Source organism: Mercenaria mercenaria, chromosome 7, assembly GCF_021730395.1.
Source record: "Mercenaria mercenaria strain notata chromosome 7, MADL_Memer_1, whole genome shotgun sequence".
Lineage (NCBI taxonomy): Eukaryota > Metazoa > Mollusca > Bivalvia > Venerida > Veneridae > Mercenaria > Mercenaria mercenaria.
In genome coordinates, this window is record NC_069367.1 from 83260160 (window position 1) to 83284112 (window position 23953).

A 23953-nucleotide genomic window follows, 5' to 3' on the forward strand; every position below is an offset into this window, starting at 1 on the left:
GACTGTGGGACTTTGTTATGGAAGTGGAAATCTATACAGAGACATGACTGAAGGAATTTATACCATAAAAAGAAAAGGAAAAAGTAAAATCTTAAATACATGACATATATTCAAACATGCACAGATATTTGTCCTAGATAATTTTCAGTAGGAATACAATCGACTGTTAAACACTCAAATTGTTCATTTTTTTCAGCTCTATGACCATGTGTAAAATGTATTGTAAAAGTGAAAAAGATCAAGGAAGAAAATTTTGGGAGTTTTGTTTATTTAATGACTAAATCTGTGCAGTCCCTGATAATTTCACAGTACCGTTTATTTTCAGCCTCACAGGGACTTGGCATGTATGATCTTACCACAGATGAAACATCTACCAATATTTATATATCCAGTATTAACCCAAAGGTATTGTTCCAGTTTATATGTATATTGTGTTCAAGTTTACAGCTTTTTACATTGATTGAAATATTTATCTTCAAGTTATATATTAATGTATAGATTATTGATTATTCTGTTACTTACTTATGGCAGGAAAGTATTGTGCTACTTCTTTGTACATTTATGGTTATACAGTCTTGAAAAAATACTTGTTCAGTAGAATATACCCACACAGTTTTGTGTGTGTGGAAGAAAGGTCGGATGGTTTGGTACTCTGCATGTATATAGTGGAAAAACAGAAGGTGCTTCTAAAAAGATATAAGAGATTGTTTAAGGACTTTGGACTGGTATGAATTTTAAGAATTAGGTCTTCAGTGGCAGGTTGTTATGGTCACCGACTATTTATGCCCCCCTTCAAAGGTGGGGTATATTGTTTTGCAGATGTCGTTCGGTCGGTATGTCGGTTGATCGTTCCTTACATAGACCAATTGGTTTACAGATGATAACTCCAGAATGCTTGGGCCAAGGATCATGAAAGTTGATCGGGAGGTTTGGCATGACCAGATGACCCCTATTGATTTTGAGTTCAATAGGTCAAAGGTCAAATTCATAGTGACCCTGAATATTTAAACGGTTTCCAGATGATAACTCAAGAATGCTTTGGTTTAGGATCATGAAAATTGATAGGGAGGTTGGTCATGACCTCTATTGACTTCAAGGTCACTAGGTCAATGGTCAAGGTCACAGTGACCCTGAAAAATTAAACAGATAACTCAAGAACTCCTTGTCCTATGATTATGAAAGTTAAAGAGGGAGGTTGTTCATGACCAGCAAATGACCCCTTTTGATATTGAGGTCAAGACTCAAGAATGCTTGGGCCTAGGATCATGAATACCTGATCCTGTGTACCCACACATGCCTTAGATAATATCCAGAGGTGCACCTGAGAGTCTTCCTCCATCAAAAGTGGGAAAGTTACCATTCAACCTAAAATGTGCATGTGCACAAAGATGAATAATAAACCATTTCAAGACATCACTTATAAACATCTCAGATATGATTTGATGTTTCAGATGACTGAAAAACAATTAATGGAATTATTTGGGCGATTTGGTCCTCTAGCTAGTGTAAAAATAATGTGGCCTCGAACAGATGAGGAGAAATCACGGGGAAGAAATTGTGGCTTTGTTGCTTTTATGAACAGAAAGGATGGAGAAAGGGCTTTGAAGCATCTAAAGGGTAAATATATTGAAGGAATAGAATGTTAATTTTATACTCCCAGAAGCAGAGTTTGAAGGGGGTATCATTAGTTACACTGCTTGCTGGTGACTGGATACAGGATAAGTATATGCTGTCGAGGAAATCAATTTCAGGTGAGAGCAAAGCTGGAGCCTGATACGGATTTTCGAGGCAGCATATACATGTATCCTGTAGCCTGTCACCAACAAGCAGTGTAGTGATATTATTATCTTGCCGACTAACCTTTACTTCCATATTTTCTGAATTTGGACATTACATATCAACAAAGTCCTTATCCTGTCTACTACTCTTAATTAACTTGAATATTTGCTGAATTAATGGTAATTAGACAGTCGAATGGAAAGTGGTCATAAAATGACACAGGCTAAATACTGTCACTGACAGGTAATGATGTAATCAACATACTTTTAAGAGAACACACTAAATTTACTCTTGGAAATGATATCTATAGCTGGTGCTAATAATGTGACTGGATTTAATTACGACAGTGAGACGGCAGCAATTTTGATTTAATCAAAATTCATATCAGAAAATTACTAGCGTTATATGAAATATATCCTGTCTGCGTGTGATGTCTATTGACCAACAGAAATGCAAGAAACTTGTAGAAGGCAAGATAAATATATTTTGTGTCAAAGTTTAATGTACAGTGTCAGTGCATGTGGGATGTACATTCATCACCTTCAGTGATAGCTCTAATCTTGAGTCTGATTTAAAAAACCAATTGGGACCTCTCTTCCAGATGTGAAAGTTTTATTGATAAAATACATTAAAACTTTCAGGGCTTGGTCTAGATAGAGTTAAGGTTGCTTTTTAGCTCACCTGTCACATAGTGACAAGGTGAGCTTTTGTGATCACCCTTCGTCCGTCGTCAGTCCGTGCGTGCGTCCGTCAACAATTTCTTGTCTGCACGATAGTGGTTTCATTTATGATTTTATTTTAACCAAACTTGCACACAACTTATATCACCATAAGATCTCAGTTCCTTCCTTGAACTGGCCAGATCCCATTATAGGTTCCAGAGTTATGGCCCCTGAAAGGGCCAAAATTAGCTATTTTGACCTTGTCTGCACAATAGTAGCTTTATTTATAACTTGATTTTTACCAAACTGGCACACAACTTGTATCACCATAAGATCTTGGTTGCTTTCTTGAACTGGCCAGATTCCATTATGGGTTCTAGAGTTATGGCCCCTGAAAGGGCCAGAATTAGCTATTTTAACCTTGTCTGCACAATAGCAGCTTCATTTATGATTTTATTTTAATCAAACTTGCACACAACTTGTATCACTATAAGATCTTGGTTGCTTTCTTGAACTGGTGAAATTCCATTATGGGTTCCAGAGTTATGGCCCCTGAAAGGGCCAGAATTAGCAATTTTGACCTTGTCTGCACAATAGCAGCTTCATTTATGATTTGAATTTAATCAAACTTGCACAAAACTTGTGTCACCATAAGATCTCGGTTCCATTTTTAAACCGGCCAGATCCCTTAATGGGTTCCAGAGTTATGGCCCCTGGAAGGGCCAGAATTAGCTATTTTGACCTTGTCTGCACAATAGCAGCTTCATTTATGATTTGATTTTAACCACACAACTTGTATTACCACAAGAGCTTGGTTCCTTTCTTGAACTGGCCAGATTCCATCATGGGTTCCAGAGTTATGGCCCCTGAAAAGTCCAAAATTGGCTATTTTGGCTTTTGCAGCCATATAGATATTTCATTTATGGTTTTATTTGATACAAACTTCCAAAATATCTTCAACAACAATAAATCTTGGATTCCATGACAAATCAGATCCAATTGTAGGTTCCAGAGTTATTTTATATCTGATTACCTCCCCTGATTGTAATCAAAATGGATTTATATCAGTAAGTACTTATAGAACTTATTTGAAATTTCATTATTGTCATAAGTTGGACTGAGCCAATCAGGGTAGATAACTATGGACTGATTTTATGTCAAATTACCTCCCTTTATTTCAAATTAAAATGTCAGATTCTTCTTTTGTTCACTTACAATAATTTTTTTTTAATTACTTCCCTTTTACGTTACTATAAATAGCTTATTTTTAGTAACTTTTTTATTATTGGCCGTAGGGAAAAACCGAGACCACTTTTCTGTGGTATAACATGGATGGTACCTCCAATTTTTAGGTGTATTTTGACATATCTGTACCTTGTAAGAATTTTTTTTCTTTTTGGTTAAATTTCTTCTCTTTGTTGTTCCTGTCCTTTGTGGACTTAGATATTTTTTCTGAGGACTTGCTTGTCCTCAAGTGCAATGATAACAGGTGAGCGATATAGGGCCATCATGGCCCTCTTGTTTGATTTTAAGCTCAGAGTTATGGGACTTCGTGCAACTAGTTTTATAGCTATCCTACTCACCCTATCCGGTGTCGGCATCACACCTTGGTTAAAGTTTTGCATGCAAGTACAGACAGCTTTCATTTAAAGGCACATATTATTTTTTCTTTTTCTAGGTCAATTACCAACCTCATTGTATCAGTTTTATAACTTTGACATATATTTTGAGCAAATTATGCCCCCTTTTCGACTCAGAAAATCCTGGTTAAAGTTTTGTGTGCAATTACATACAGCTATTACTAAAAGACATATAGATTTGAAACTCTTTTTTTTTTTTCTAGATCAATTACCAACCTCACTGGGTCAAGACCCATAGCTCTGACATGAATTTTGGCAAATTATGCCTCCTCTTAGACCTAGAAAATTGTGGTTAAAGTTTTGTGTGGAAGTTACTATCTGCAGAACAAATGCAGATATTAGATTGAAACTTCACATGTGCTTTTTGGGTTAATAAACTAGTTGATTGCATCAAGTCCCATAACTCTGACATGTATTTTGGTCAAATTATGTCCCCTTTTTAACATAAAATTTCTGGTTAAAGTTTTGCATGCAAGTTACTATCTCCAAAACTAATGCAAATACTGGATTGAAACTCAATAGATGCACTCTGTGGATATTTTAATATTTATGGTAACATTTTCCTGCTTCTGTGACAATATTTCGAATAGTTGAGCATTAGCAGACAGCTTTTGTGATAATTTGCCGGGAACAAATTGTGTGACTTTAAACACACCAAGTCTCAATGATGAAGAAAAAAATGAAGAAAAAGAAGCTTTAAATGAAAAGAACTATAATTGTCTCGGAAGTTGTATTTTCTGTTGACTTAATGCTATGCAGGTTTGATCTCACTCCGGTGTTAAGAGTTTTACTCTCTGAGATATACAGTCAGTCAAAATGGTTTCTAAACTTTTAATATTACTGATTCGTTACATAAAGTTCTGTCATTATATTGATGTAATATTATTGATAGCTGGGAGCAGTGAATGCCCATTGGCTCCAAGGCCAAATGGTCTAAAGGCCTGCTAGTAAGAATACCCGTTAGTACAAAAGTGAAAGTTCAGAGTAGGTCTACCTAGTTGTCCAACTGCCTGTCAGTGTTCAAAGGATAGCTGGTTTAAATTTCTACATTTTGAATTTTGAAACATACCGTAGGTTTAAGGTCAAGAAGACAGTTCATTTGAGGTTGGAGTAGAGTTTAGTCATTTCTTCTGTTTTGCATTTTGGGAGTTAAGCTACAAAGCTTGATAGTGTTTAGCTTTCAGACCTTTTGACTGTAACCCCTGCCAGTGGTTTTATTGACTTATAATTGTGGATCAGTTACAGCGAAGAATATCTACTAGTGTTAATGGTAATTTTTCATGTTTATGTTAATTAACCCTTATTATGAGGAAGCTGTCAAAACTTTATGATACAGGCAGAGAAATAGGTGGTTTTGAAATGAAGTTAGGTTGGGGCAAGCCGGTACCAATTCCGCCACATCCAATATACATCCCACCAGCTTTAGCCGAGCTTACGCAGCCACCTCCACCTTCTGGTCTTCCATTTAACGCCCAGCCGAAGATGAGTCGCCGAGATGGACGAGGGTATAACGATATGCCGATGCCTAAGAACAGAGCGGAAATGGAAAAGGTAATCATTCTAAGAAGGAGCGAGCCATTTGTATTATTTCTTAGTTTTCATTCTAAAATTACCCACCAAGACTAGTCGAGCCTATTAAGGAAATATGATAGTATTACACTTGGTGAATTTCTTTTCATTTGTGTAATCGACTTTGCATGTAGGAGAAAATGTGAAAAAGGAATTAATCTTTGAAAGACTATTGAACAAGTTGGAAGTGTATAACATTGACTTCATGAAACAAGTGCATGTTAGGCTGATACAAAACATTTTATGTAACAGAAATTGAATGAACTAGCTTTGGTGGGTCCTAATTGTTTTTTTACGGTATTTTTTGTAAGACCTGGTAAGTATAGTGTAAACAGGTAAAGCTTAAAAGTATCTTAATCTGTTTGTTATATGTCTATAGTATCTAATGTAAACTGGTTCTCAAGAAATCATTTGAGATATTTTCACAAATACTAGCTTTTACCTTATTTTCAAGTTACAAGTCTGGTTCGGTATAAGATACGCGTTAAAGCAGTACTTTGATGTGATATGCATGCTGTCTTTATTAATGTGATTACAGGTTTAAAGGTTTTAGATAAACAGCAAAAACTGTTGAAAATACTTTTTTCATTCGTCTATTTTAAGTATATGTATTCTAATTGTGCAGACATTTTGACAAAAGCATTTTGGCATAATAAAACAATTCTTCAGAGTTTTATGTGAAATTAATGTTTTAAAAGTTGTTTATTAAATATAAACGTGTAACAGATGCTATGTTAACTCAAATGACACAGCAATATTTAATATTCTTCACTTTGGCCATTTCTCCAGACCTTAACGAAAGCCGTCGTGAAAGTGGTTATTCCTACAGAAAGGTACATCCTCTTTTATATTTCTTTCTAAAAAAAGATTACTTCTATAAATAACTTTCAAGTCAATTTGACTGTGTTACATGGTCATGTAACTGAAAAAAAAAATTGATTTTTTGTCTCAGTAATGCCAGATTGATGAATATAGGAGTAATAAAATTGTGCTTTAAGGATGGAGTTAAATATTAGAATTTAAATATCAGTGTGGAGAGGGAAATTTTCAGGCTGATTTACCTCATGAAAATTAGATTTATTTTTTTACTTCAATAATACTGTCAAATCATGTCAGCTCATGGCAAATTGTTTTGTTGCTGAATAACTCAAAATTTGTTTTATCTCAAAAAAAAAAAAAAATGAAATGTGTGATATATTTCACCATAACTGTTTTTGCAGAAACCTTACAATTTAATACTTTCCAAGGATATTTTGCAGTAAGAATGATAGTTTATAAATAGACGATATTTTAAAGAGGCTTTTGGCAGTTAGATTTTTCTGTTGAATATTGGGATGGATAGGAGGCTTAATACAGGATTCAAAACATGTTTTTAATATCCAAATTCACAATGGGGGAAAATACTGGCATTACTGAGAAATGACAAATTTCTAAGATAAGAAAAAGTTAAGGCAAAAAGTAAGGAATACCACAGACTACAACAAGAAGACATGGCGAAATATGTGACAAGGATACTACCAACCAGATGGCGTCAAAATCACACTAGCAGTTGGCATGAAGAAGAATGGAAAAACATAATTGTCTCCCCAGTATAACTAAAATGTTCTTTTGTCTTAAATTTACAGGCAACTTAAAGCCTTTGATAGTTATAATGAAAAATAAATTCTGTGGCATATCCAGGTTTTTTTTCATTTGATGAGTTGTGCAAACATGTAGTTTTTGGAAAGTATTCAGAAACGTGAATTTGGACTTGCTACTGTTCTTAAGAGCCTAAAATTGTATATCAATAAAGAAAATGAATATTTAAGGATACTTTTAATTAGCTTTGAAATAGGTTAAATATTTATCATGAATTAAAAAATGCTGGGGAGGGAGGTTATTGTTTTTCAGAAATAATTTTCTGTAATTGATGTGTTGTTGTTTTTTTAATTTAAAATTTTGGAAATTCTCTTTTCCTGACATGTGTTGATGTTTAAAAAAAATGTATGGTATAAAAAATGTATCAAATTAAATTTTCATTGTGTTTGAAATAGTGAGGAAATGGTACACACATTGCTCTATTTGTCTGTTGTGAGTTTTAACAACATCTTTTACTTGTCATTGATATTATTGTGAATTGGTTGGTGACTTTTGGAGAATTGGGGTTTACTGGTTCTAAGTTTCATCAGTGTTAGCGTGTTGTTGATGATTTTTATGCTCCCACTTTGAGGGGGGGCATATAGATTTGCTCTTGTCCGTCCGTCCTTCCGTCCGTCCGTCCGTCCTTCCGAAAATGTTGTGTCGCGCGTAGCTCTGAAAGTATTTGACGTAGAGTCACAAAACTTTACAAGAATGTTGGTCAGCATGTGTAGTTGTGCACCTGGGGTTTCGCGTCCGGATCCATTCAGTCACGTAGAAGTTATGGCCCCTGACTTTGTAAAAATTGGTCATTTTAATGTTGTGTCGTGCCTAGCTCCAAAAGTATATGACCTAGAGTCACAAAACTTTACAGGCATGTTGGTCAGCATGTGCAGTTGTGCACCTGGGGTTTCGCGTCTGGATTCATCCAGACATATAGGAGTTATGGCCCCTGACTTCGTAAAAAATTGGTCATTTTAATGTTGTGTCACGCATAGCTCCAAAAGTATTTGACCTAGAATCACCAAAGTTTACAGGAATGTTGGTCAGCATGTGTAGTTGTGCACCTGGGGTTTCGCGTCCGGATTCATTCAGTCATGTAGAAGTTATGGCCCCTGACTTTGTAAAAATTGGTCATTTTAATGTTGTGTCGTGCCTAGCTCCAAAAGTATATGACCTAGAGTCACAAAACTTTACAGGCATGTTGGTCAGCATGTGTAGTTGTGCACCTGGGGTTTCGCGTCCGGATTCATCCAGTCATGTAGGAGTTATGGCCCCTGACTTCGTAAAAAATTGGTCATTTTAATGTTGTATCGTGCATAGCCCCAAAAGTATTTGACCTAGAATCACCAAAGTTTACAGGAATGTTGGTCAGCATGTGTAGTTGTGCACCTGGGGTTTCGCATCCGGATTCATTCAGTATTGTAGGAGTTCTGGCCCCTGACTAATGTCATGTAGTGGGGGCATCTGTGTCCCATGGACACATTTCTAGTTATTATTGTATACAGCACTTTACATAAAACAAGCCGTTACTGTGAATTGGTGGGTTAGTTTCGGAGAAATGGGGTTTACTGGTTCTAATGTTATAAAAATGGAACTGTAGACCAGTCTAAATTGGAACCGTGCTATTAGTCTCTCTCGGACTGAACCAGTCAGGTGCTTTGGTTTCGAGACAAGTCTCTTATCTCAGTTTCATGACTGGACCCTGGCAGAAATGCTAGGTTCAAAGTTCAGCTTAATGTAAGCACTTAGTGCTGTTGATTTTGAGCTAATTAGCATTACAAAGGACCAAATCCAAGCAGGTTCAAGTATTTGTCTTTAATACATCACTGAACTTTTAGTAGATTTGAGTGCAGTTGTTGCTATCCATCTATCTTACGGAAGGTCAGTGGTTCTACCCAGGTGCCCAAACAAAATAATGCACAGAGGGATACCTGAGGTCTTCCTCCACCATCAAAGCTTGAAAGTTGCCATATGACCTATAACTGTGTTAGTGCAACGGTAAACCGAACAAAATGTAAATAAATTGAATGCAGTTGTCATCATACATGCAACCTCCGGTATTTAAGAACTGCTTAAAATCCTGCGTGGAAAATTACTAATGTTTAATAAATTCTGTTAAATGACTTTTTTACTGGTGACCACATACAACTAGACAAGCAGGTAAAATTATCTCTGAAAGTGTTATCAAATGACCTTGTACAAAACACCCAGAGTGGCATTTTCACGTCTGTAATAAACAAATAGGTTAATATATATAACTTTTTGTCATAGTGGAGCAAACAAATTCCATGGTAACTGGATTGAGAAGTCACCATAAGCACATAAGTTTTGAAAAAATGATAGTTTTGTGCTTGTGGTATATCAGTATTTCAAGATGTTTGTCATTCTTCATTTTTTATAATTTATTAAGTGACATATCTATTAAAAGAACACTGTGGCAATCTTAATACAGTGTATTACAGTGTCTACTGTCTGTGCTTACTAAAGAAATAATGTGCAAAAAGAAAGTTAACTTTGAAAGCTAAGTTTAAATTCTCACATAAAACATTGACTATACCTTTGAACTCCTGCAACAATGCAAATTTGAATGTTTTTACACAATCATACTTAATAAAGAAACACAACATACATTTTTATACATTTTTATAAAAAGACCTAAATGACCCAAGGCATTGATGTTTTTACTTTTCATAATTATGTTCATCTCTCATATTTTTATCTAGATGTAAATGAGAGTTGAAATCATTTTGATCAAAGATGAATTCATTTGTATTTGCCATTCATTATTTGTTTGAAAATTGCTAGTAACTGTACGCATATGACAAAATCAAGGGTTATTTTTAAAGCAGCTACTCCACACATGGTGTTTTGTGAAAAAAAAATCATCCAAAAAATAAAACTATGCAACAGCATTAAATATTCCCATGAAACTTGGTTGATGAGGTTTTAAGTTTCCATAACAATAGGCATATTTAATTTCTTACAATTTGAACGCACATGTGATGGTTTACAAGATGGAGGCATTGATTTAAGTTTAGAAAAGCAGCAGTTTCTATAGAGACTTTCGTCAACAAAAATGTAAGGCCGAGCATTCCTGCTTCTCACCTGGTGTTTACAAGGTGCATACATAATGAGTCCTGTATTATTAGATGAAAACTGTTTCTCAGAAATGAGGATGAAAGTTTTTATTTCACATCTATCAGCGAAAACAACAGTTCTAGCAAAATTAGATAGAAATACATATCATGCATTTAATACAAGTTTTTGTTTCACTTTTTTCCTGGGTGGATCATGCGTTGGTTAGTTGCTTTAAACTGAAAGAGAACAGTTGTTTAATGAAATAGTAGGAATGTTTTTTATAACTGATTCAAATAGGAAGCTGTACAATCTAAAAGTACTTCTTAGTAACAAAGGAATAATTCAGGCAATAATTCAAGCAGAATTAATTATTCTTTACAAATGTAACAATTTTCATACATTTTTAATTCAGAAAAGTGGAATTTACCATATCTCTGTGGTTGAATTTACCATATCTTTATGAACAGATTTCTTGTATATGTATATATTTTTGTTCTGTAATTTACAATACATATTGAAATTACGGAATATTGATCTATTTAAATTTTGATTTTTTGTTTGTTAACAAATGACAATTGAGGTGCTCTGTAATTTTACTAAGAAACTGTTATGATATTTTTTGAACTCTGATTTTGTCATTGTTAATGTTTTTTTTTTTGTCTTGTTGCATAGTAGTTTTTTTACACTTATTTGTATGTTTGATGCAAGACAGAAATTTTGAAACAAATGTTCTATCAATTTTTCATTTTAATTGTAGATTCACCTTAAGTAAGAAAGCCAGTATATACTTAAAAATTTATTCCTTTCATTAAGAAACCTAAATTTTTCAACATCATTTTTAAATATTTTTTTTCTCTATTTCCTGTTGTTGTAGATTTATTTTTTTTTATTCAAACTTTTATCATTTTAATGAAAAGTAAGAATTTTGTTTGTCTTTGACTGTAACCGAGCTTTAGCTGAGCTCGTTGCCATGGCTACGATGGGTACGGTATTTTCAGGAACCTGTTGTGCGTGATTCACCGAATGGTTGAGTTTGTTGTTAGAGAAGGACCTATGTTTGAGGCTATGATAATGAATAGGGAAATAAATAATCCATTGTTCAAGTAAGTACTTGATTTTTCCTTACTGTAGTTATTTAGAGCCTTGCCCCACATGGCTTACTAAGTATGGAGAGGTCATCACTGGGAATATTTATTCATTTGTTTAATTTCTTATTAGAGCTAATTTTCTCAGAGATATAAACATTTGTCGTGCCTTTTTCTATACGCCAATTTTGTAAAGTCTGACCAGTCAGTCTGTCCATCATATATTGTGTCTGGAGCATAAGTCGGTAACCATTCAAGATATTGATGGTAGATGGCAATGAGATGATATGCAGAATGCATTAACCAGTTTTGTAGGTCAAAGGTCAAGGTCAGTCATATATCGGGGCACAATTTCTCCTTGTTTATTGTTTGTGTATTATGTGCTTATTTGTGAGGATCAGACACCTTACTTCAGTATTAATACAGTATCTCCTGGTGTTTAATGTAGGTTCCTGTTTGACAACCAGAGTCCAGCTCATGTTTACTACAGATGGAAACTCTTTTCTATACTTAATGTAAGTAGTCAGCCAATTTAACTTAGGGGGAATGAATCTTGCACTATGATAAATTATTTTACAGTATTTTTTTTTTTTTAAGTAAATACTGAATATGCTATAGTGGTAGTGGACATAAACTACCTGATGCCACAACAAAAGACACAACTTCCCAATTGTAATTTCAGCGGAAAGCTTTTCCTGAAAATCTTTATTCATGATTATTGTGACAGTAGCAGGTGGTCAGGTTCATAATGGTAGAGAATGATTTCTTGCTTGTACAGGTGTCTGCAGGATTTCAGTAAGCTGTCAAAAGAAAAAAAAGAATGCTGTTTTTACATTATATTATAAAATACGAATCTGACTTTGAGACATGAAGATAAATGTATAACGATCAGTTGAATGAATCTGTCAGTTGTTAACAGGTAATTATTACTATGGACAGAGATTTGCTAAACAGCACATGCACAACGCATGCGCATAATACAATTATTGGAAAAATCTAATCTATGTTAAAAAAGGTGCTTGGAAAGTCAGTTGGAAAATGCTTCTGGAGTAAGAATATTATAAATTGTCGCCTTTCATGTTTGCTTAAACAGTTGGTTTAACTAAACCAAAAGTGTTAGATTTAACATAGAAATGCTAGATAACATGACTGTGGGGACATTCCCGGAAAAAAAATAATCTGGTCCTGTGTTCCCAAAATATTTTCAGTCTCGGCGGAATTTGATAATGAAACTGTCATTTATATCTAAATAGCATGTTTAAAACTAAATTTTAAATTGACAACTATTTTCAGTAAGTAAAAAAGCCCAGATAACTCTGTTTTTAGGGTGATCAACCATATAAATGGAGGCTGGAAGAATTCCGAATGTTCAGAGGAGGTTCTTACTGGAAACCACCGCCTATGAACCCATATACGCAGGGGATGCCCGAGGAACTGGTCGATCCAGGTGACCTCGATATTATCCCAGAGGTCAAAGAGAAAGAAGAAATTGATCAGCCGCAGATAAAGAAAGGAAAATTAACAGATAGGTATTGTATTGTATTGTATTTTGTATTGAATAGACGATAGGGTTACTATAATAGTATCTAGATCTGGTGAATTTTGTCAGGTTGGATAACATGAGGCGCGCAAGCGCCGAGTGTGATTCATCCTGGCTAAAGTCAGCGAAAGCCGAATACAATGTTGTTTTTTGTAATCAAACGAAAATCTTCAGTTTTAACGGTTTATCGATGTTCAAGTAGAAATGAGTGTGGTTTATATGTGCGCTATTATAGAACTTTCGTCTTGTTGTGCGTAGTCTGGCAACATGCAATACAAAGGGTACAAAATGGAATTTTTTTTCTGCCTGTTCATATTTACTTGTAAAATACAAACTGTGTTTTTGAGAGTATTTATGTAGGTATGTAATAGATATTATTATAGATATGTAATATTTGACTGGCAGTTGACAGGTATGTATTGCCTCAGGGCAGTTTTGGATTTATATAACCCCTGAGACCAATACAATACCTTTTAGCTCAAAGTATAATTATGGAGAGTTATCTTACTTGCCTTGGTGTCCATTTCTGCAGATTGCTCAAGGTTTTGGTGCACTTCACATTGTTGCTTTAATTTCTTTGTGGATTTGCTTCAAACTTCAAAAAGTTCATCCTTTTTATCACAACATCTTTTGACAAAAGATACACTCTCCCCGACCCCACCATACTATATGAGTAATAATTTATTTGATAAAAAAAAAAAAGATGTGAACTTAATCTACTAGCTCTAATTGAGACATAAAATGTGTCCGTTTTACATGAGAAAACTTTAAGCATAGGTGTGTTTGATAGGTGTGTATAAGGTACATGTATTATGAATTGAAAATTTCAACAGTTTTGCTTCATTAGCTAATTTAATTTTTATTTCATCCTACTTCTTTAGATGGAAGATTTACTGAGGCAGATGACCTCTGTCCTCGTTCAAAAATACATGTAATTCAACTATCTGACTATCTTCAGTTGTTGGACTTTAGCTCAGTACCTACAGTTACCCATTTTATACTTTAATTCCACCAGTGCATGTGACAGCCATATGGACTGTTCCAGTTTTTGTCATTAAATTTATCTAACTCCTCCCTCCATTGTTTTTCTATACATACCAAGGTTAAGTAGATATTTCACATGTAGCATTGCCTAGTCGACCTCTACAACATTTATTCAAATCATGACCCCCAGGGTCAAAATTGACCCCGCCCCAGGGGTCACTTGATTTTACATAGGAAAATCTTCAAAAAATATCTAAAAATAAACCAGAAGGCCTAGATCTTAGATATTTGACATGTAGCATTGCCTAGTAGACCTCTACAAAATTTCTTCAAATTATGACCCCCGGGGTCAAATTGGCCCCGCCCCATGGGGTTACTTGATTGTACATAGAAAAATCTTCCAATATTTTCTAAAAATAAACCAGAAGGCCTAGAGCTTAGATATTTGACATGTAGCATTGCCTAGTGGACCTCTATAAAATTTGTTCAAATCTTGACCCCCAGGGTCAAATTGACCCAGCCCCAGGGGTTACTTTATTGTACATAGGGAAATCTTCATAAATTTGCTTAAAATAAACCAGAAGGCCTAGATCTTAGATATTCGATTTGTAACATTGCCTAGTCGACTTCTACAAACTTTTTTCAAATCATGACCCCCGGGGTAAAATTGGCCCCGCCCTAGGGGTTACTTGATTGTACATTGGAAAATTTTTGTAAAAATCATCAGTTTGACATTTGAAACATATTACTCTGGTGAGCGATCCAGGGTCATCATGACCCTCTTGTGTAAACATTAATGATTGACAGTTTTGGATCCATCCATTGAGATAGATGTTTGAATCAGCTTATATTTGTGTATATTATTTAGTCAGAGGGATAGACTAGAGGATATGCTGAGGGATCTTACCCCAGAGCGACAGAAGGTTGGTGATGCTATGGTCTGGTGTCTTGATCATGCAGATTCTGCCGAGGAGGTTGTGGAATGTATCACTGAATCATTGTCTATTTTACAAACACCAATACCTAAAAAGGTAATGTTTTAAGGAACATGTAAGTTTCATGTAATGTATGACAGAAAAAAAGATGCAACACTAAAAAATAAAGAAGTTTTTATGATTTTTAGCTCAACTATTCAAAGAATAGTAGAGCTATTGGACTCAACCATACATCGGCGTCCCAATTTGGTTAATATTTTGTATGTAAGCTGGTATCTCAGTAACCACTTATGGAAATGGATTGAAACTTCACATACTTATTCACTGTGATAAACTGACCTACATTGCACAGGTTCCATAACTCTATTTTGCTTTTTTTTACAAAATTATGCCCCTTTTTTGACTTGGAAATTCTTGGTTAAGGTTTTGTATGTAAGCTGGTATCTCAGTAACCGCTTCTGGGAATGGATTGAAACTTCACACACTTATTCGCTGTGATAAACTGACCTACATTGCACAGGTTCCATAACTCTATTTTGCTTTTTACAAAATTATGCCTCGTTTTCGACTTAGAAATTCTTGGTTAAGGTTTTGTATGTAAGCTGGTATCTCAGTAACCGCTTCTGGGAATGGATTGAAACTTCACACACTTATTTACTGTGATAAACTGACCCACATTGCACAGGTTCCATAACTTTGTTTTGCTTTTTTACAAAATTATGTCCCTGACATGCACCTTGTAGGTCCCATAACTCTACTTTGCATTTATTCAAAATTATGCCCCTTTTTCGACTTTGCAGTTTTTGGTTAAGTTTTTGTATGTAAGCTGGTATTTCAGTATCCACTTAAGGGAAAGGATTGAAACTTCACACACTTATTCACTGTGATAAACTGACCTACATTGCACAGGTTCCATAACTTTGTTTTGCTTTTTTACAAAATTATGTCCCTGACATGCACTGTGTAGGTCCCATAACTCTACTTTGCATTTATTCAAAATTATGCCCCTTTTTCGACTTTGCAGTTTTTGGTTAAGTTTTTGTATGTAAGCTGGTATTTCAGTATCCACTTAAGGTGGTTCGCGGGGTTCCTACCAAAATTTCGAAGTATGAGATATAAGACTGATATTAGGTATGTATGTACTAACATCTCCTGTCTTTCATTTGGAGAAAAAAGAAAATCGTTCCGAGTCCACATTTCCTTTGAAGAGCGCCACCTGGCGGCATATGTATTTTTCAAGGGAAATCGCCGTTTTACTGTAATAATCTCATTAAAATTAATGTTATTACATTTTTTCAAACTCAGGAATATAGCTAAATTCAATGTTATTGTGTATATGTTGCGTTTTGTAAATTATTTCATTTGGAAAATGCTTAGATAAAGAGATATCCGTAGTAGGGGTGGGGAAAAATAGCGAAAATATTCAATGTATTTCATGGCCGTTTAGCCGAAATAAAATAAAACGGAACGGTCAAAGTTCTTGATTTTTAAATATATTCTTCTTTAATCATTTCTGAACCAGAAAATAAAATAAAAATAGGGGGTCTTCACGGCAGATTTTTTGCAAATTTACTTTTTATTTGTTTTGGTAATGTAAAATTTGTGACGTTGATACACAATGACGGCGTTAACGTCGCGCAAACGCTGATTTCATTATGTCTTTCATTGATATAAACAGGACCTTCAGAGTTTACAAAAATCCTTAGAATCTTTTTTATTTGAATATATTCACATGATGTAAATTAATGCGTATTTTGCAGTCAAAGTATATTATCTAGGAATATATATCAGAGTCAGTTAAAGCTACTTGCCCACAGTTTCGGTGAAATTATTCAACATGTTCATGTTCATAAGTGGTTGGATTTTTTATGAAAATGTTTTTTTTCTTGCATAACTCGCGTATCTGACTCCGTATTTAAGGGTTAGTGAAGTATTGGGGGACGGGGGTGGGGGTGTAGAAAAAAACCTTATCAGTTTATCCGCTATGAATTAAAACGGAGTCACAATTCTTTATTTTCAAACATAGGTTTCTTTAATTATTCCCCGACAAAAAAATAGAAAAAAAGTGTAATTTGCAAATTTACATTGAGCCGCGCCATGTGAAAACCAACATAGTGGCTTTGCGACCAGCATGGATTCAGACTCCAGGCTGTTCGCTTTCAAAGCCTATTGCAATTAGAGAAACTGTTAGCGAACAGCATGGATCCTGACTAGACTGCACGGATGCAAAACCATTATGTTGGTTTTCTCATGGCGCGGCTCATTTTACCTTTTGTATGAAATGTTTAAGTGCAAAACTGAACGACACTCCTTATTGTTTCAATATTTCAAGTAACCAGCTAACAACGAAGATACAAGATACGAAATGTGGTGAAACTGTTTTCCAGACAAAAATGAAATACATTTTTAACGAAAAAGAAATTTTTGAAGGGTGGCTAAAACATTAATATGTTTCTTTTTTGTTATGATATGTAACTATTTAGAGGTTTTGATTTTCATTATAATTCTAATTGTGTATTATATTTATTGCTTTTTAAACCTATATTGAATATTTTCAATAATTAAAATCAAGGAATCTTAAGCAGATGATGGATAAATGAGATAATGCCTCTTACGGTAAAAATGTACTTCAGTCTGTGAACTTGAAACCGTTACTTGAATAAAGCTCATTTTGGGGCCGCTTAGTGCATTAAATTTATAACGTCAACGTGAATGCACAATGCAAACCGTATTGAGGGAAAACTTGCTTCAAAATGACACAACCAAAATAAAACTCTAACTCATTTCGCTTCAAAACATTCAGAAAATAATATAAAACAGATACAGTCGACGCAGACGATATTTTAGGATGGAAAGATGGAAGAAGGGTGGTTTAACTGAGGCTGCTCTTGCGAAAGGTTTAGAGGCATGCATTCATTGTTCAGACCCGCTGTTTCTGTCAGATGTTTTCAAGGAAACGCACTTTCGACATGGTTCACTGTTGTACATACAAAGAGTTTCGATTATAGAATTTTGGCGGCAAAATTGGGATCATTCTTATTTGATGAAGGTTTTATTCCAAAATCGAAGTATGGTATTCCAGTGCTGAATGTAATATCAAAAAAGTAACCACTATGATTTCATCTCGTGCATTTCTTTTGGTGTTTCAAAAAATTTAAAAGACGGATAAAACTAAGAAATAAATAAAACCACAATTTACATGTACTTTGAAATGTTTTCGCCAGAATGCTGAAAACAAAATATTTGACTTGTATTTAGTGTAAAAGTGCATTTTGACGCAGATGCGAATAAATTCGGATATTTCAGGACTGCAACTCACTGCAACTGTAGACCTGGAACGCCTGTATAAATTACAGACCCCGGTATATACCGGATTCAAGCAATTTGAATGAAAATTATCTTTAATGTATATATTTTGTGACCATTGTAATACTAACCCTAACCTTTTGTCAGTATATTATACATATTATACACTAAATGCATGCTGTCGTACAATAATTTGCGTATTTTTGCCGTGCGCTCCGATTGTTAATTAGTTCAGGACATGCGCAGAAGACCGCTCCAGCTGTGACAGACTGCAATGAGCAACACCGCATAAAGAATGTCCGTGACACTGAGCGCAAAGTGAACAGAAGTTACGATATGCAAGCATCAAATGGGGATTTTACATTTATGCGTTTTGAAGCGCCTTGTCAGATTTTTCTGTTGATTTTATTTTCACAGTTTTGCATATCATGGATCACAATTGTATCATAATTAAAATGAATATAGTGAGTCTACAAGCAACCACCGACTGGATATATTCCTTAATGAATTACTTTGATCATTGCGTTGGAAATCCATGGCTTAAAAATGTACCATGAATTGATTGCAGTGAAGTCTTCTTGCATTAAGTTAGCTCTAAAACTGTTTCAAAAATGGATAAAACAATTTAGCAGATGCGTATTGGTTGCACGCAATGCTAATTACGACGCCAGTATTCAGAAATCCATGTGAATGTAGGCTCTGTTCTTGCAGACAGCTAGCTAATTTGAGACGGGCTGAAATTTTAATACCCTGACAGAAACGGCAAGGGTGTCCGTGGTCATCATTTTTAAATGACATTTTACATAATAATATAAACAAAATAAATAATGTCTTTAAGGAAATTGTTCAACTGTCAAGAAAGTATATTTCTAGATGATTTACTTAGATTGTAAATTACTTAACACTGTGAATCTATTTAGTAAAAATATTTCATTTTTGTGTCCTTTCATCATCCTGTTTATACAAAAATGTATCTTTAAAGGACATAATGAACAAAACGTTTGTGTGACGTTAACACCATAAAAGACGTATCTACGTCACAATATTTACATTACCAAAACAAATAAAAAGTAAGTTTACAAAAAATCTGCCGTGAAGACCCCCTATTTTTATTTTATTTTCTTGTTCAGAAATGATTAAAGAAGAATATATTTGAAAATCAAGAACTTTGACCGTTCCGTTTTATTTTATTTCGGCTAAACGGCCATGAAACACATTGAATATTTTCGCCATTTTTCCCCAGCCGTACTACGGATATCTCTTTATTTAAACATTTTCTAAATGAACTAATTTACAAAATGCAACATGTAAACAATAACATTGAATTTAGCTATATTCTTGAGTTTGAAAAAATGTAATAACATTGATTTTAATGCGATTATTACAGAAAAACGGCGTTTTCCCTTGAAAAATACATGTGCCGCTAGGTGGCGCTCTTCAAAGGAAATGTGGACTCGGAACGATTTTCTTTTCTCTCCAAATGAAAGACAGGAGATGTGAGTACATACAGACTTAATATCAGTCTTATATCTCATACTTCGAAATTTTGGTAGGAACCCCGCGAACCACCTTAAGGGAAAGGATTGAAACATCACACACTTTCAATTTTTTTTTTTTTACAAAATTATGCCCCTTTTTCGACTTTTGTATTCATTCAATTGACAAGGCTGTTGAATAGTCGAGCATTGCTGTCCTCTGACAGCTCTTGTTGGCAAAATTGTCACCTACTGTATAGTGAAATATACTCTGTAATTTATTAAAATGGAACGTTAGTTGATGGCTGAAGTCACATCTACCCATGTCTTGACATATTTCATTACGTTCTTGTTATAAGCAGTGTTGTTCATATGTTAGAAGATGCGACAGATATTGTTGAAGAAATGATTAATGAAACAACAGTAATGGTAATACAGCTTCCTTTTACCAGTGGTCATTATTTTTGAAAAATTTTAATTTCAGATTGCAAGACTATTTTTGGTCTCTGATATTTTATTCAACAGTAGTGCCAAAGTTCCGAACGCATCCTTTTTCCGAAAGCAGTAAGTAGTTGCATATTTTAATAATACAAGATAATTCCATCTTACTGAGATGACTATTGAGACAAGGAATTTTTATTTTTTGTCAGGGATTTTCTTATCACCTTCATAGTTACTTTGAACTGATATGAATTTCTGTATCATTCATGAAAATCTTGCATCAGGTATTTTTGTTTTGAAAAATCACTTACACTGAAACAAACACATTGTTCCATTTGCTGTCATGGAAATAAAGTGAATTGTGTTGCTAACTTGCAGTATAGAAATGATTGCTTTGTATCAGCTGATATCCTGTTCATTAGGTTTATAAATGAAAAATATGGGTAACTGCATATAAGAGCCAGATATTGATAACATTTGAGGAAAGAAAATTTCATTTATTTTTAGCTCGACTATTTATAGAATAGTAGAGCTATTGGACTCGCCCATGCGTCGGCGTCCGCGTCCCGATTTGGTTAAGTTTTTGTATGTAAACTGGTATCTCAGTAACCACTTGTGGAAATGGATTGAAACTTCACACACTTATTCACTGTAATAAACTGACTTACATTGCACAGGTTTCATAACTCTATTTTGCTTTTTTTACAAAATTATGCCCCTTTTTCGACTTAGAATTTTTTGGTTAAGGTTTTGTATGTAAGATGGTATCTCAGTACTCACTAATTGGAATGGATTGAAACTTCACACACTTGTTCACTGTCATGATCTGACATACACAAAGCAGGTTCCATAACTCTTATTTTGCTTTTTTAGCTCATCTGATTTTTTGAAAAAAAATGATGAGTTATTGTCATCACTTGAGCGGTTGTCGGCGTCGGCGTTGCCTGGTTAAGTTTTATGTTTAGGTCAGCTTTTTTCCTAAACTATCAAAGCTATTGCTTTGAAACTTGGAATACTTGTTCACCATCATAAGCTGACCCTGTACATCAAGAAACATAACTCCATCTTGCTTTTTGCAAGATTTCTTGCCCCTTTTGGACTTTGAAAATCAGTTTTCTTGGTTAAGTTTTATGTTTAGGTCAGCTTTTCTCCTAAACTATCAAAGCTATTGCTCTGAAACTTGGAATACTTGTTCACCATCATAAGCAGACCCTGTACATCAAGAAACGTAACTCCATCTTGCTTTTTGCAAGATTTCTTGCCCCTTTTGGACTTTGAAAATCAGTTTTCTTGGTTAAGTTTTATGTTTAGGTCAGCTTTTATCCTAAACTATCAAAGCTATAGCTTTAAAACTTGCAACACTTGTTCACCATCATAAGTTGACTCTGTACAGCAAGAAACATAACTCCATCCTGCTTTTTGCAAGATTTATGGCCCCTTTTGGACTTAGAAAATATTGGATTTCTTGGTTAAGTTTTATGTTTAGGTCAACCTTTTCTCTTAAACTATCAAAGCTATTGCTTTGAAACTTGCAACACTTGTTCACCATCATAAGCTGACCCTGTACAGCAAGCAACATAACTTCATCCTGCTTTTTGCAATAATTATTGCCCCCTTTGGACTTAGAAAATCATTTTCTTGGTTGAGTATTATGTTTAAATCAACTTTTCTCATAAACTATCAAAGCTATTGCTTTAAAACTTGCAACAGTTTTTCACCATCATAAGTGGACACTGTACATCAAGAAATATAACTCTATCCTGCTTTTTGCAAGAATGATGGCCCTTTTTAGACTTAGAAAATCATGGGTAGGACAATATTTCTATTACAGAAAAAAAATTAGATGAGCGTCAGCACCCGCAAGGCGGTACTCTTGTTACAAAATTTTGCCCCTTTTTCGACTTAGAATTTTTTGGTTAAGGTTTTGTATGTAAGCTGGTATCTCAGTATCCACTAATGGGAAAGGATTGAAACTTCATACATTTGTTCACTGTCATGATATGACATGCAGTGCAAAGGGTCAATAACTCAACTTTGCATTTTACAAAATTATGCCCCTTTTTAAACTTAGGAGTTTTGGGTTAAATTCTTATATGTAAGCTGGTATCTCAGTACACACTAATGGGAATGGATTGAAACTTCACACACTTGTCCACTGTCATGAGCTGATAAGCACTATGCAGGTTCCATAACCCTATTTTTTTTTTTTTTTAAATTATGCCCCTTTTTCGACTTTAGTATTCATTCAGTTGACAAGGCTGTTGAATAGTCCAGCGTTGCTGTCCTCCGACAGCTCTTGTTTAACTAAGCATTAAAATATACACAGTGTACTCATCTCTGCCAGCCTGCTTTGCTGGAATACTGGTTCCGAACAATAGGTTTCATTTGTTTTCTGATTGAGTGGAGACTGTGTTTGTCATATACCTCTGATCATCGTTGGGAAGCTGTCACTTGCTGACAATATAAGTATGTTAGTACAGACTAGAAATCCCAGACCTCTTCAGCTTATTTGGAAAATGTATATACCAGTAACTGAAATATTTCTAAAAAAAATTGTTTGTTTTGGTTTTATTGCTGTTTTTCAACAGGCAGTTACATAACAGCCGTTTGCCTAACCAGTGTTCCTGGATTCTGTACCAGTACAAACATGTTTTAGACAAGTGATTTTCCCCACTTGAATCAGAGGTGGAGGAAGAATGATTTCAGATAGAATCTCTTTGATAAATTGTCACAGTAACATACGGCCAGTCCAAGGATCAAACACATGACGCCATGATTTGTAGATCGGCGCACTTCCTATTGAGCTAAGCAGGCCGATGGCTGGTGACGAACAAGTCTAAACAGTTTAGAAACAAATATTCTCTTCTACCAGGGGATTTATTAAAGGTAGGAGCTGAGATCTGAAGCCCTAAATACTTTTCCTGTAGCAAATGGAAGTTCTAAATGGGAAGAACCTTGACAACCACTGACAATCACTGACAGCCATCTACTTCACAACTTCTGTCCTCTGCTTCAGCAATTATTGAAACCCCAAACCTATCCACTTTTTCTGTTCTTGAGAAGTGTTGTTCTTAATATATAAACCTGAATTTTCTTAATGCAGGTTTCAGAGAAAATTACCGGAAATCTTTCAAGATGTGCATGAAACATATGAAAATATTGATGGACGATTAAAAGCAGAGCAATTTAAGGTTAGTAATTTATTTATTTACTAAGTTCTCTTCAGTAAAACAGTTAAGGTGAGTGACTTGGAGTCATTATGGACCTTATGCTTTTACTTGCTGCTGAATATTAGGAAATTCTAGAGTTATTTGAATTGAAAAATACACTAAAGAACAAAGCACAACTACAATTTTTATCTTGTTTTTTTGCACACAAAAAATGAAAAAATTGATAAGCAGTATACAAGTAGGTGGGAAAAGCTTTATCACGTGAGTAATATGCAGTGAGTGATAAGAATTATATCACCTTGATAAAACACACAGTATTTCTTCAATATTAAAGCATAAATTAAAACTCTTAATACTTTAATGGATAGTGAAGTAACTTGGCACAAACTTCTCTGTATTAAATCTGCCTCTAATCTGAAATCTGCAATCGAGTATTAATGAGATATTTAAAAAAAATTCTTTTATGTTTCACTGCCCCTTAGAAAGTAGAGAACTTTGTATTGCCTTTCACCATTTCCCTCACAAGTTCGTGCGAATGTTAAGCAAAATATTTTCTTATTTCAGCAAAAGGTGATGCTGTGTTTTAGAGCTTGGGAGGATTGGGCCATATATCCAAATGAATACCTGATAAACTTACAAAATATTTTCCTGGGCCTAGTTCCTAAAGAG

At 34.6% G+C, this 23953-nt stretch overlaps 1 protein-coding gene across 2 annotated transcripts in view; it reads left to right on the plus strand.

The window, feature by feature from the left end:
• LOC123553764 (U2 snRNP-associated SURP motif-containing protein-like) overlaps positions 1–23953 on the plus strand; it is a 58393-nt gene that overhangs the window by 19790 nt on the left and 14650 nt on the right. For both annotated transcript variants that reach the window (XM_045343385.2, XM_045343386.2), the window contains exons 7-17: positions 326–405; positions 1452–1617; positions 5418–5632; positions 6440–6483; positions 11347–11451; positions 11882–11948; positions 12760–12962; positions 14826–14988; positions 20158–20237; positions 23218–23305; positions 23849–23953. In XM_045343385.2, coding sequence (XP_045199320.2) covers positions 326–405; positions 1452–1617; positions 5418–5632; positions 6440–6483; positions 11347–11451; positions 11882–11948; positions 12760–12962; positions 14826–14988; positions 20158–20237; positions 23218–23305; positions 23849–23953 — 1316 coding nt within the window. The remainder of the gene's footprint in view (positions 1–325; positions 406–1451; positions 1618–5417; positions 5633–6439; positions 6484–11346; positions 11452–11881; positions 11949–12759; positions 12963–14825; positions 14989–20157; positions 20238–23217; positions 23306–23848) is intronic.